Source organism: Gordionus sp. m RMFG-2023, chromosome 2 (assembly GCF_954871325.1).
Source record: "Gordionus sp. m RMFG-2023 chromosome 2, tfGorSpeb1-WG-v2, whole genome shotgun sequence".
Taxonomy (NCBI): Eukaryota; Metazoa; Nematomorpha; class Gordioida; order Chordodea; family Parachordodidae; genus Gordionus; species Gordionus sp. m RMFG-2023.
Window position 1 is genome coordinate 35,548,528 of NC_088776.1, and position 13,423 is coordinate 35,561,950.

Genomic DNA, 13,423 nt, shown 5'->3' on the forward strand with positions numbered 1-13,423 from the left:
AAAGAAGAGGAATATGAAAAATATAAGTGGATAGAATTGTAGACAGTGTTATTCTTAAACACTAGATTAATTCGATAATTAAATTTCTGATTTTACCTAATATAATTATGAGCTAGAGTCTATATATGGCAAGGGTCAGTTTAGTTTATTCAATGTTCAAATTAGACTAATACAACATAATATGCAATTTTTATTTATAAATTTAAAAAATCATAATATACAATTTAATTTATTTGTCTTAATAATAAAATAATTTAAGGTAATACATTCTTCTTGGATTAATTAAGTTATAGCAATGTCCAAAATAAATAAAATATTTTTGAAATCTATATTTAACATATAAAAAAATAAACATATAAATCAAATTTAAAATAATATATTTATTTATATTGCGGTGGTATTGGAGGTGGTGCCGGCCCAGATTGAGAAAGAGGGGTGGCAGAAGAATGATGCTGAATTTCTTGCAAAACTTGATTTCTTGCTCTAAATTCCAGGGCTCTGATCTGTTCAAGGTGAAAGTTTTGTCTTTCCTGCAATAATTGTTGCCTTTGATATTCAAGCTATTTTATCAAAAAATATACATCATGAAGCATCCAAAAAACAAGTATATATTAACCTTTAATTTCATTATTAGACTATTAATAATTTACATTTCAAAAAGTAATGATAGGCAAGTTAGTTTCTAGATTACATGTATATATAGATTTACAGAAGATAATGTTATCATGAAAACAATAACGTGTATACATTTTTGCAATAGCCTAAAAACATCATCGAAAATTATAGTTCTCATTTGCCATGCTGCATAGTGTGTTATGCAGATAATCTTACATTCAGACATTTTTTTCTCCATCAAGAAAACAACATTAAATTCAAAAAATATCGATTGTGAAAAAAAATTTGAAGCAGAATTATTAAATTTTATTTTCTTTAATGATTTTTAACTAATACTACAGTAAATATTTATCCTTGTTTTATGATTTTTAACAAATTTTAGAAGATCACATATTTTCGGAAATATTTACGGTACAAGATAAACCCCAATTTTGCTTTGATTTATTCAAAGATGACCGCAATATTGCAAATGTAAGATAATTCGCGAAATTCTATTGTCAAGTGGTTTGTTAATGTATTATCATTCTGTATAACACATTTGTGGTAATGTTTTTGCCATTTGCTTTAAATATTTTCTAAAATATATAAGCGAGATTCCTTATTTTTCGTGATTTTTGTTATAGCTATTTAGAACCTATCCCAAAAATAATAACAGCACCATTAAACCAATTTGACCTAAAATTGTATTAATTCGCGGTAATGTTTACAAATAAAAGTTCCTTGAAAAAGTAAGCAGACCTTGAATAACCTTAGGTCGAATATTAATTATTATAATAGTGTATTAAATAATAGGTCAAGTTTTCATGTACCAGGTCCAATAAGTATCTGGTATATCTCACATAAATACGATAAAAACTTGCTAAACCTAAAGTAATTGTAAGTCATGAATTGCTAAAAAAACGATAATCAGTAAATTAATCTAAATTAATTAGGTGCTAACTTTTAATATAAGTCGTACCAGTTTTCATTTCAAATATGAACTATATAAATAATATTGAGCCAGTGAAAAAAACTTGTTCCTTTTCTTTATCCATGATGGCTTCTAATTCTTCGAAATGTCTCAGTTTTATCTCCAATTTTTTCATTTGAGTTTCAACTAAGAGGGCAACTAAAGATTTTATCTTCCTTTCTTCGACACTGGCTAAATGCTGGAAGAGAAGCAAAAACATTCGATTAATTAATAAAACTCAAAAATAATATTTTGCAAAAATTATTTTTTTGTATTAAAATTCTATTTAAGAAAAGTAAAAAAAACTAAACATAGAACTATACACTTAGCGCATAAGGTTATGTCTTCGCGGGCAATTAAAAAAATGGGCGTATACACGCATTTTATAAAAACAATGCTTTTTTATTAATGGGCGTAAAAAGATGAGGGAATATAGCCAAGTCACTCACGTCTGTTTAAATGCGCTAATATGCGCATTTTTAATTGCTAGCAAAGACAGGATAACTTGCAATTTCTCTATAAATTAATAAAACGCAAGTTTAAAATTTTGGACTCGCTTTCAATTTTCATATAAAACTGAAGGATTGATTCTTTTTACGTTTATTTCTTCCTCCCCTTTCAATAAAATAGTATGTAATTTATTAAAACTTTAGCTTTCACTGCTGCAGCGCTCAAAGCAACAGCCGCGCTGGATTGAATATCTGCATCAGTAATAGTCGTTTTATCTTCTTCTGCATGAAGTGGTACCGTTTTTATCGTGAGGTTTGAATCAGGTATATTTACTAATTGCCTAGCTGTTAAAGGTAGGAGAGAAGTTAAATTCTAGTTATAGTATAGCATTTTGTGGCCAACTAATTTTCTGAAAAGGTTTCTGCTTATTTGATATGAAAATTTATATAAAAAAATATACATACGATATTCTGAAGATGTCTCTACAGATTCTTGGTTAGCTATTAAATATGCATCACGAGTTGAAGTGTCTGATGAAATAGATTGGTTAGAACTAACGATTGTAGGATTAATCTTTTTTTAAAAAATCAATAGAATTTATTATGATTGCATATAAATGTAAAGTAATAGATATTATATCGTAAATATTATTAATATGTTAATTTGTTTAAATCAAATAAAATTATCGAATTTAATAAACTTTTGCTTATGAAAATAAAATACATAAAAAGTTAAACTTATTCAATTAATTTTTTTAAGATTCTTTAAAAAATATATTTATTAAGTTTATTCCAATTTTCGTAAAAGATAGTTTTAAAAATTTTAATACAAAATACCACAGCTATATGGCGTTTTTTGGTTCTGTCACCACCCATGGCAACTAGGCCGGCTTCATCTACCTCATTGCCCTGGCTAACACTACTGGTGGTTATTTCCGAATTATTGTTTTCTTTTAATTTAGATATAATATTCAAGACAAATTTTAAAGTTTTGGAGAAAAAATCAAAGTGTTGACCAGATTTGATGGAAAACATTTCCATATTTTTTAATTTATTTAAAAATAAAATTATTTAACTTGTAAAAATTACTTAAAATAACAAATTATATCTGCATTCGAAATCTTAACACATTTTATATTAGTCGATGTCTCAAATTTTGGAAATTATGTCGTTATGTTTGTGATGATTAATAAGAAAATAAGAGCATGCATGATGAATAAATAGGTATGTGTATGTTTATAAACTTTCTTCGCTATTCGTTTCTTCAGACTTAACCAAGGGGGTTGTGAACCTTTCCGTCAACATTTCGATATCGCATTGACTCTGGGTTTCTGTTCCGGCTATACCTATTATAGCAGTGAATTATTCTTTAAAATTAATTTTAATAAGTGCTCTATGAACGTTACTATAAGTAGTGTTAATAAACGGCTCGATTTGAGGCGATTTTTAAAAATGGCTAACTCAATATTTTAGTCAGAAATGACTAAAAGCTCGAGATTTCGTGAATATGACCTAAATCTTCAGGCTTGGGTAATATTATTCTGGATAAAATATTGAGTTAGCCGTTTTTAAAAATCGGCTCAAATCGAGCCATTTAACAACACTAACTATAAGAATCGAACTAGCTTTCCTTTAGAAATTAAAAAGTAACGCATTTATTTTAATTTTAACAAGAATTGACAGTCTATGAGGTTATAAAAAATATGGGATTATAAAGGAATATAAAAATTAAGAATCCATTTTCAAAAAATAAATTACCGCTAGTTTCTAAAAGACTTTTCGATATAGTTTCTAACGATAAACCGCTATTTGAAGCTTGCAAGGTAGCAGCGGATAAAGTTTCTCGGTATTTAATTTTGATTTGTTGGGCATGGCAATCTACCATTGCCTTAGGGACCTCGTCTTTTATCTTAGAAAATTCTTCTATAAAAAATAATTAATACAGATATGCGATAAAGATATAATAAAATAACATTCAACTTTAGATATTACCTAAGGCTGCTTTAGCTGCGGATGCAGCAACTCTGGGATCTATGACGGATGCAAGAAATGCAACCACCGACATCACTGGGTTACCGGATTGGCTGAACGGGAATGGTTGATAAGCTAACGGACCTAAAAGAGAAATATAAATTTATGCATATTATTTTTCCGGGATAGTATGGCAAACTACTAGCTTATTTGTTAATATTCACCAAATGCATAAAAACCTAATATCTCGGACCCATCTGTTTCGTTTTTTTCCCCAGACAGGTATGGGTCCTCAAGAGGTAACTGTAAAAATTTGAGTACGCACTCTTCCTGAGTTCGGCCCCCACCCACATGCTCGCATATTCGGTTCCAATCGTCTTTATACATTTCAAGGCCCTCTAAAAGTGACAGGATCTCTTGTTGGCTCCATTCGTTAACAGAACTTGCAGCATTTGTGGTCGTACCAGCTGTTACATTCGATGAGAGGGGAAGGGAGTTAGATGAAATGTCGGAGGTCATAGTCTTTGCATTTTATTGATTAGTTCGTTTATATTAAAAATGTAAGTTACCTTGTCATAATTTGAAAAATTTAGTTATTGAACAATGAGATAAAAACCAGAAAATTTAAATAGAATAGATATAATATAATTATGGAAGAGCATTGGATTTATAATTGTTATAATAAATTGAGTAATTGCCATTTTTTTGGTCAATTGCTTGTTTAAATTACTTTTCCGGCTTGATTCAATTTTTTGGGTAAATATTGATCCATTTTAAGTCCAAAATTTGAGATTTGGGATAATTTGCCGCCGCCCAAAACAAGATTATTCTGTTTTAAAATTATATAAGTCATAAATATTCAAAAACAATGCGATTGTAAAATTTATTCATATCGTTTACTAATTATATAAACAAATAGGAAATTAAATACTGTCCAATATCAATTTCTAAGCAATAATTATTTATATACAAATAAGACATTTTTGTCTACTTGAGTAGAAAGGCCAGAGGCTAAACTAACTCCTAAGGAACTAAGAATATTAGGCTCTCCTACTCCAGGTTCATTACCAGTTTTGCTAGCATTAGAAGGAGTGGGATTATTATTGACTAATAAACCAGTGGGGGTTTCGGCTAGAACGTGAAAATGAGCCGTAGATGGAGGCCCTAGGCTATAGGGTTTGAAGGTTGTAAGAGAAGAGTTGGAACTCGGGTCGAAATCGGAACCGGCTTGATGATTAATAAGGCCCCATTGTTCTAGGAAGGCGAACACTCTGATAAATGCAAAGTGAAAAAGTAAATATCTATATTTTATGATAGAAACCTTGGTTTTATTTATCTCTCTTAAATTTTCACTTTTTTCTATTTACATAACAATTTATTTTATTTCTAATGTTATTCTGTTTATTTATATGCGTTATATTTATATATATCATAATTCATAAAATTACGTGTTTTTGTTGTAATAAGACACAAGAATTTAAGAGAAAAAAATTTGAAGAGAGATTTTTGATAAAATTTTATCATGAAATGCCAAAATCATGTTTAAAAAATCTCTTGTAATTTTGCATAAAAAATCTTTCAATATTAAATCAAATATTTTAAAAGGTTTTTTTCAAACTCTGGCACGAATTGAGCTTTTGTGTTTTGCAGTACTTTTTAAATAAAATAACATAACAGATGAGGATTTTTAAATTTATAAAAAAAATGAGTATGTTAGTTTGGAACAAAAAAAATGCTAGCCTCACGAAAAGGTAATGAAAAAAGCAAGTCATTTTATTTTTTTAAAATAGTTTCTAGCGTGAACAGTAATTTTTCAATTTACACATTATCATTTAAATGCATTATTGTGTTTGCATCAGTAGAGTTTGAAACGCTCAATTTGTGTTCATTATAAGAAAATCTGCATGAAAAATAAAATAATTTCTATTGTGTTGACTATTTTTCATCTCTTTTTAATTTAATCTTTACACAATAAAAAGATATCTATTAAAACGACCGTGTAATTTATATATAAACCTTAGAAATTCGCATCACTCGAGTTTTTTTAACTAATGGAATTCCGAATCATTACCATAGCAGAAATTGGTATCTTTATATGACACAATAATATATAAAAGCCACTCCATATATTATTATGAATGCAATTTGATTAATTTATAGCATTTTGTTTTAAAGAGGGTGTTGAATTTTTATTTGGGAATATTATGAAACACTCATTCTTAAAATAAAATGCTAATATCAAATGTAAATATTTTCATTAGATATTTTTTAATATAAAGGCCAATCACTCCATAAACATCAAATACTTAATATTTGAATCAAATGCCCATTAATTTAACCATTCAAGATGACTACAAAAAGGCATAGCTGAGTTTTTTATGTCGACTTTGCAAAATTTTCAATAATTTTAATTTATTACAGTTGGGTAATGGCTAGAAATTGGCTAATTAGGCTTAATCTATATAGTAAAGCATTAGTTTATTTATTTTTTCAGTTTTTAAAGTTGAACTATACTTTTAAAAAAAGTTTATTAAATTTAGTCTAGCCGGTTAAAAATAGAGCAATTACGAACCTATATAATATATTTTTTTATTATAAAGGTGAATAAGCAAGAGACACAAAAATCAAAATGATATAAATAACTACCCTTCGAAATCAAATATAGAAATGTTAATTTACTTAAACTAAGGTTTAAAGTTCTAATCTTCAATTATAATAACATTATTTTTTGTTAAAGAAGCCCATTATAACCTCAAGTTTTAATTTTACAAGTAAGGTACATCATATAGAAATAAATTAATACAATGATAAAATAATTCAATTTAAAAAAGTCTAAAAAACTCATTTCTTAAGTATCTCAATCCATCTGTCGGTAAAATGTATAGAATTAATGTATCGCCCCAGCCTTGGCGAATGCTATGGTATATACGAGTTTGAAAGATAATTTTTGGAAATATTCTGCCTTAAGCTTAAAAATAATATTTCGACTATATTAGGAAGGAATTAGTTTTATACTAACAAACACTAAGTTTATTATTATTATTGTAGTACCATCAAAATTGTTTAGATGTATATGTTATTGGAAAAAATTATATTCTATATAAATTTTATTTGTATATTTTTATATAAAATCACCAGCTCTAAGACTTTCTGCTATCTTTCTCACTTGTAAATAATATTCGTTTTGTTCACAATCTTAATTTATGGATTCTTTTAAATTCAATAATCTCCTTTTTTGAGCAATAAAAGGGAAGCTTTGTAAGAAGTTTGCCATAAGTCGTCCATGGCTTGGTAGTAAAATATTTTTTGATCCATATTTTATTCCCTATATGATATGCATTAAATTTAAATATTCAGCAATAACAGATAATTTAATGTTTATCTATTTTATTTTATTTATTGCAAAATATGATATAAAAATGAATAATGGAATATGCTTTAAATTTTAGCATTCTTATTTTTGCATTTAGGGATAAAATTTTAAATAAGAAAAACAAATTGTAAGCTTGAAAGAATATTTTATATTATCTTTTATTATAATATTTAAAGTGAAAGAGAATGTAATAAAATCAGTTTCATAACCAAATTTTAAATTCTACTCAAATATTATGAGGTAAAAGCACATCGATTATAATTAATGATCCCAATTCCAAAAGATATTTAAAATATTTCAGTGGTAAAAAAAGGTAGGAATTCCTAATCTCAAAGAATTCAGTAAAAAAATATTTTTAAACATTAAAAGATTTAGAAAATAGGTGAAAAGAAGAGCAAGTAGAGAATAAGTTTGAGTTCTCAAAATAAATTTGATAGTTATTAGTATGCTCTTGAACTTCCCTAACAAGGCGACTTGATAAAAATGGAAGTAAAGATATGTAGATACCTTAAAATAGAACAAACATCGCCCGTAAGGTTACGTCTGCATGCCGTGAATGTGAGGTACTCAAAGGGATTAAGTCTATACGTGTCTATCATAAAATTTCTATAGGCTATGTATATTTCTGGAGTCTTCGATTTGTTTATCCCGTTAAAAAACTCGGGGAGGGCTCTTTTTTCGACTCTGTTTATTCTAAATATAAAAAAAATTAATAAAAAAGGATATATACAAATTTGTAGTAGGAATGAATTCCTTCGAATATCTTCGTTATAAATCACTAATTATTAACCCTTAACTATATATTGTGTTATGTATTGTTTTACTCCTCAAATAATTAAAATTGTGTTTTAATCATATTGGGGAGAACAAGAAAACTTGATTATACATTACAAAAATTTTAAACTTCGATGTCATCACTTTCTTATCCTGAATTCTATAAATCAGCCCCTCCTTGCCAGTTAACCAAAATGCAACGGAAACTCAATAAATTTAAATTGCAAAAAATAAAGCATATAAAATCAAAAGGTCCAACACCCCTTACATTTCTAAAAATTTTACTTCATAATTATAGAGGTTTTAATAATTAATGGATAAAAAAAACTAAGGCTCATTCAACAATCTTTTATAATTGATGGTTATGATAGAGTGGAAGCCATTTATGTAAAAATAACCAAGCATTTAGTAAAATCAATATCAAACTAAAAAAACGGATAATATATATAACAAAATTTTAGTATCAAAATAAAAATCTAACCTAAACTTATAATATTAATATATCTTAATTTAAATCTTTATTGTACATATTTCCGCCATATTTTTCGAGACAAACTTTAAGCGTAATCTCAAGTAATCTCTCAAACATTGGGTACATTAGAAAATTTATCTTTAATATTTTTTACGAGTTATAATCGAACCAAGCAGAGTAGCTAGGAATTATAATGTGATAGGTTTGTTCTGCACTCGAAGTGTTATTGCATGATGAGCTATTATTTGTAGTAGTTACATTCGTAGAGTCTGTAAAATAATAAAAATTTATAAAGAAAATTTTAGAACTAAATATGACATTTTTACTTAATATTTCTTTGCATATACTTTCCTTCACCATTTGCATTTTTTGACATTATTATTTGCAGAAAAATATGTTAGTTCAAATGTTGTTAAAAGGGCTCGGTTTTTAAAAATGGCCAACCCAATATTTTAGTCAAAAAATATTACACAAGCCTGGAAATTTTGCTCATAGATGACAGAAAGGTTTGGACATCTATTAATGAAATCCTGAAGCTTGCATAATATAAAATTTTAATTTAAAATTGGCAAAAAAAGCCGTTTAACAACACTAAAGCAGAGTTGGTAAGCTGGTCAATTTGACAGAACGTATATTTGACCAGTCATATAATTATTATATATTTTTTTTAATGAACCTGTTTATCAATGAGATGTTTATAAAGGCTGTATTCACAAGCAATTTACTGTTGTCAAAAATCCATATATAAAAGGGTTCTTTAAAAGTAACTAACCCACTCTTAATTAGTTATGGGGCCTCTTTTAGATATAACTTTTGCAAAAATTGCGAAATTATTGTCAAGATTCAAATATATAATTTTTTTATTCTTATTTTTGGTTTAACCTATTTTTGTATTTTTATGTAGAAGATTATATAATTTTATAACATATATATAGATAGAAAGAAGATTATATTTTAACTTCTTTATATATATTTTTCATTTTGTAAATGGATTTGACTTTATAATAAAATTAGTAACGAGTCTTAACCCCAAATTAACAATTATACATTAAGTTTCCCATTTATCTATTGTTTCAGGTGGGTGGAGCAAGAAATTTAAAAATATAATAGAAAAATTAAATTCTACAAAAGTAATTCTTTAGTCACGGTAAATGCGGTTAATATGAAAACTTTAAGAATTTTATATTCCTTAGCCTAACCATATTCATTATTATAAAAGTGCCGCAACACACATTACAATTATTTACTCGGAATCTTGAACAAATGAAGTTATTAATTCACATCGATCTTAAATAAATTGTTAAATCTTAGTGTAGAATTTCCCGATAACATGTCATATTATCTACTTTAAGTACAATTAGTTTAACGAGGTGGCTTCTTCAATAAAATGCATGCACAAAAAAGCTTCAAGAGTGTTCATCTTCGAAGAAGCTTGAGAAATAGTAATCATATCTTAGACGAAGAACAATTTTGGAAAAAAATTTGTTTTTATATATTTAAACCGCTAATGTGAGAATTCAAGAGAACATATGCCCTTGTCCCAAGTAAAAATGAAATGTTATCTTTATAAAGAACATATTATTATCGTGACAAGGCTAATATTTTCTACATCAGAATAAAAAAAATTATAAACATGTTTGAAATAAAAAAAAAGATCTAAATGCAACTTCTCATAATGATGACTACTTGTAAGATCCCCAATATCAAGGACAACATCTCATGAATAATGAATTCCGCGAAACTTGTGATATGATAAAAGAACTAGGAATTCTACAAGGTGTGGTGATAATCAAGCCATCTTAGGTGATATAATAAATTTTTGCTGTAAAAGCGGTATCTATGTTAACAATATATGTGTGCGTAGAATACATAACCATTAATCAGATTTCGGCATCAAACTGGTAGAAAGAACTTTGTACCTAGCCCTTTAAAGGAAGTAGCAAATATCTTGTTAACCCTTCCAAGTTCAACTTCTTCCTTAGAAAGAAATTGGTCTATCTGTGTAATATTCATACAAAGAAACGAAATCGATTGAAAACTTTGATTATGGAAAAATTAGTTAGCGTTTTATAATGATTAATTGAAAACAATAGAATATGTTTATTCAATTGAACAAACGACTCTGCCACAGAAAGTTAAAACGAAACAATATTTCAAGAATGAATCAAAATATTACCAAATTTTTAATAATGTGCAATTATTTATGAGTATATTTTATATATTTGTTATTACATATACCGCCTAATAAGCTTAGGCGAGATTTTTAACCGATTATTCAATATAATAATGTCATAAAAACATTTAATTGAATATAACACAAATATCGGTCAAATGACATAATTCTATTTGATCAAACATATATCCATCCCTGGTTCAAAATATTAAGATAGGTAGGATAAGAAAAAAATCAAGTAAATTGAAACGTCTAATTAATCCGATATTAAGCAGGTGATTAAAATTTCAAGAAGGCAAAAATAAGTCTTATATTTAAAAAAAACCTAATTTAGATATAGGAATTTCTTTGGTCTTGGTTATAGTAGCCTCTGGGTCCTTCTTATCAAGGGCAATATCTTGATTACTGTTAGAATCCATGGAATCATTGTTGATGTTGGATAAATCTTCCTCCCTAAGTCTCTTCTTGGTGGGAATGCTAGATGGAAAATTAGAAGATAAAGAGCTCGTGGAAGGGTTGTTATGGTGGGAGCTGATGATTTTTTTAATGTTAAGAAAGATATATTACATGTTTGCATAAATTTAAAGGTTTGTATTTTATATTTTATATTCATATAAAATAAGTCATATGATATACATACTATTAACTGTTATATACTCATAAAATCTATTTCATTACTAATTAAATTCAATTTTGATTTAGAAATATGTGTACTTAGAAATCATACTTATTCATATTGGGCTGGATGAACTTCAATTCATATTTTTTCTTATATCCTGTTAGGAAGATAATTTACTGTATCACTAGATGATTTTTTTTAAATTCATGGTAAATTAAATTTATTCTAGACCTCAATTATAATTAGTCTTCAATGATTGATTTGGAAAAAAAATTAAAAAACAAAATATATTTTTTACACAATTCAAACTAAAAACTACATTTTAAAATAGGGCCAAGATTTCGATTATTTTGGATTTTCCCAGCCAACATAAATTTATAATTATTCTAACAACACCTTTTTCGTTTGAGGGATGATACATTGCCAGAAGATTTTTTATCAGCATTGTTACTCGTTGTAACATTACTTCCGCTATTTAAAACTCCTAAAATAGTTTTGTTTATCAAATTGTGGCTATGATTCAATGAGGCGGTAAGCTGTCCAAAATCAAGTCCCTTGAACCTATCTTTTCGCAATTTATCAGCCTTGGCCGAGATAGAACGAGCGTTGGTTATAGCTTCGTTGAATTGGACGTGATGCTTCATATATTTGGTGGTTAAAAGCTTTTGCGATTTATATTTTAATATAAAAGGGATTTAGTTAAAAGAAGAGTTAAGTATTACTTTTGTTTTGAATTGTAATTAACTTGCATATATAATCAACTAGTCACTAAATCCGAATTTATATCTTATAAAAAAGTATATAAATTTGAAACCGTTTAAATGTGAAGCTTTGGAGAAAAAGACACGATTTCTTTTGCATTTATTCGTGATTTATATTATTCTTATAAGTTTAAATTTATTCATATAAATAATTTTTACCTTTCAAGAAAAACTTTTGAACTTCAAATTCAATATTCTCATTTCTATTATTTTATGTTTATATATAATTGGGCCTTTGGTTTTCTTCATTTACTAAACACATTTTTATCTTTCTATCAATTTAGTATTCTTCAATAATTACAATGCTCAATCATCCAAATCCCTAAAAAAAACTTAGGCATCATCAGGAACGAGGTAAGACATGAATTCAAAATCACGTTAAAAACCAAATTACTCTTTAAATTGCTAATGACTCATCAAAGAATTTTGCTTTGATAAACATTTATAATTTTTGAGCGTATGTATCACCAATAATTATAATTTTAAGCTCAGGAATCAACCGTAATAAATATCTCCAGTTCAGATATAAATAATGGTTCATGATTCAGGTTCGGTTCGCAAAAATAACAATATCGGTTCGATTTGAACCTATAAAAAGGTTTAAACTTTTTTATATATAAGCTTATAAGAATTATGTAAAGAAAAGGATTTCTTTTTAAATTTTATCAATATTCTCTAAAAATTAATATTGAACCATACACAATTAAAATATTTTCAAAATTTTCTTCTGTCAAATTTATATCTGTAAGGAAGAAGAACAAATTTTATGACTGAGAACACTTCTATATGCTAGACATGGGTTGCTGGCACCGTCAAATAGCAATATACAAAACTATCCAAAAATAATTAAGGAATTATCAGTCAAAACTAATTATTAATAATCGTTAAGAGTTAAAATATCAAAAGGTTTAACCTCCACATGCATTTTTAAAGCGATTTAGATTCAGACGATAATTTTTTAACGGTTCAAATTCGGTTTAGGTTCAGAAAATAATAATGATTAATATCAGTCTAAATGTTCGGTTCAGGTTCAGTTTGAACCTCTGGTTATGCTACGTTTAAATTATAATCATTATGGCATTCTAAGTATAATTTCTCTTTTTATTTATCGATTAGAAATTAACCGATATTGTTCAACATTATATGAATATAAAATGGACCTTAAAACCTTAGAATTTATAAGATAATTAACATTCTTCAATATCTTCAAATGGGTTAGCATTTAGGAATATTGAATTTAACCGATTTGCATTAATTGTAGTAACGT

General features: G+C 27.1%; 1 protein-coding gene across 2 annotated transcripts in view; it reads right to left on the bottom strand.

Annotated features, from left to right (window-relative positions):
• Nucleotides 1-177: 177 nt before the first annotated feature.
• Nucleotides 178-13,423, bottom strand: part of LOC135923587 (SWI/SNF complex subunit SMARCC2-like) — a 29,868-nt gene continuing 16,622 nt past the window's right edge. For both annotated transcript variants that reach the window (XM_065458420.1, XM_065458421.1), the window contains 15 exons: nucleotides 11,792-12,057; nucleotides 11,102-11,307; nucleotides 8,758-8,872; nucleotides 7,865-8,050; nucleotides 4,976-5,255; nucleotides 4,715-4,813; nucleotides 4,224-4,506; nucleotides 4,006-4,128; nucleotides 3,772-3,936; nucleotides 3,258-3,359; nucleotides 2,851-2,963; nucleotides 2,479-2,587; nucleotides 2,213-2,358; nucleotides 1,629-1,763; nucleotides 178-560 (listed from right to left, as the gene is read on the bottom strand). In XM_065458420.1, the coding sequence (XP_065314492.1) occupies nucleotides 381-560; nucleotides 1,629-1,763; nucleotides 2,213-2,358; nucleotides 2,479-2,587; nucleotides 2,851-2,963; nucleotides 3,258-3,359; nucleotides 3,772-3,936; nucleotides 4,006-4,128; nucleotides 4,224-4,506; nucleotides 4,715-4,813; nucleotides 4,976-5,255; nucleotides 7,865-8,050; nucleotides 8,758-8,872; nucleotides 11,102-11,307; nucleotides 11,792-12,057 (2,508 nt within the window). In that variant the 3' untranslated portion in view covers nucleotides 178-380. The remainder of the gene's footprint in view (nucleotides 561-1,628; nucleotides 1,764-2,212; nucleotides 2,359-2,478; nucleotides 2,588-2,850; nucleotides 2,964-3,257; nucleotides 3,360-3,771; nucleotides 3,937-4,005; nucleotides 4,129-4,223; nucleotides 4,507-4,714; nucleotides 4,814-4,975; nucleotides 5,256-7,864; nucleotides 8,051-8,757; nucleotides 8,873-11,101; nucleotides 11,308-11,791; nucleotides 12,058-13,423) is intronic.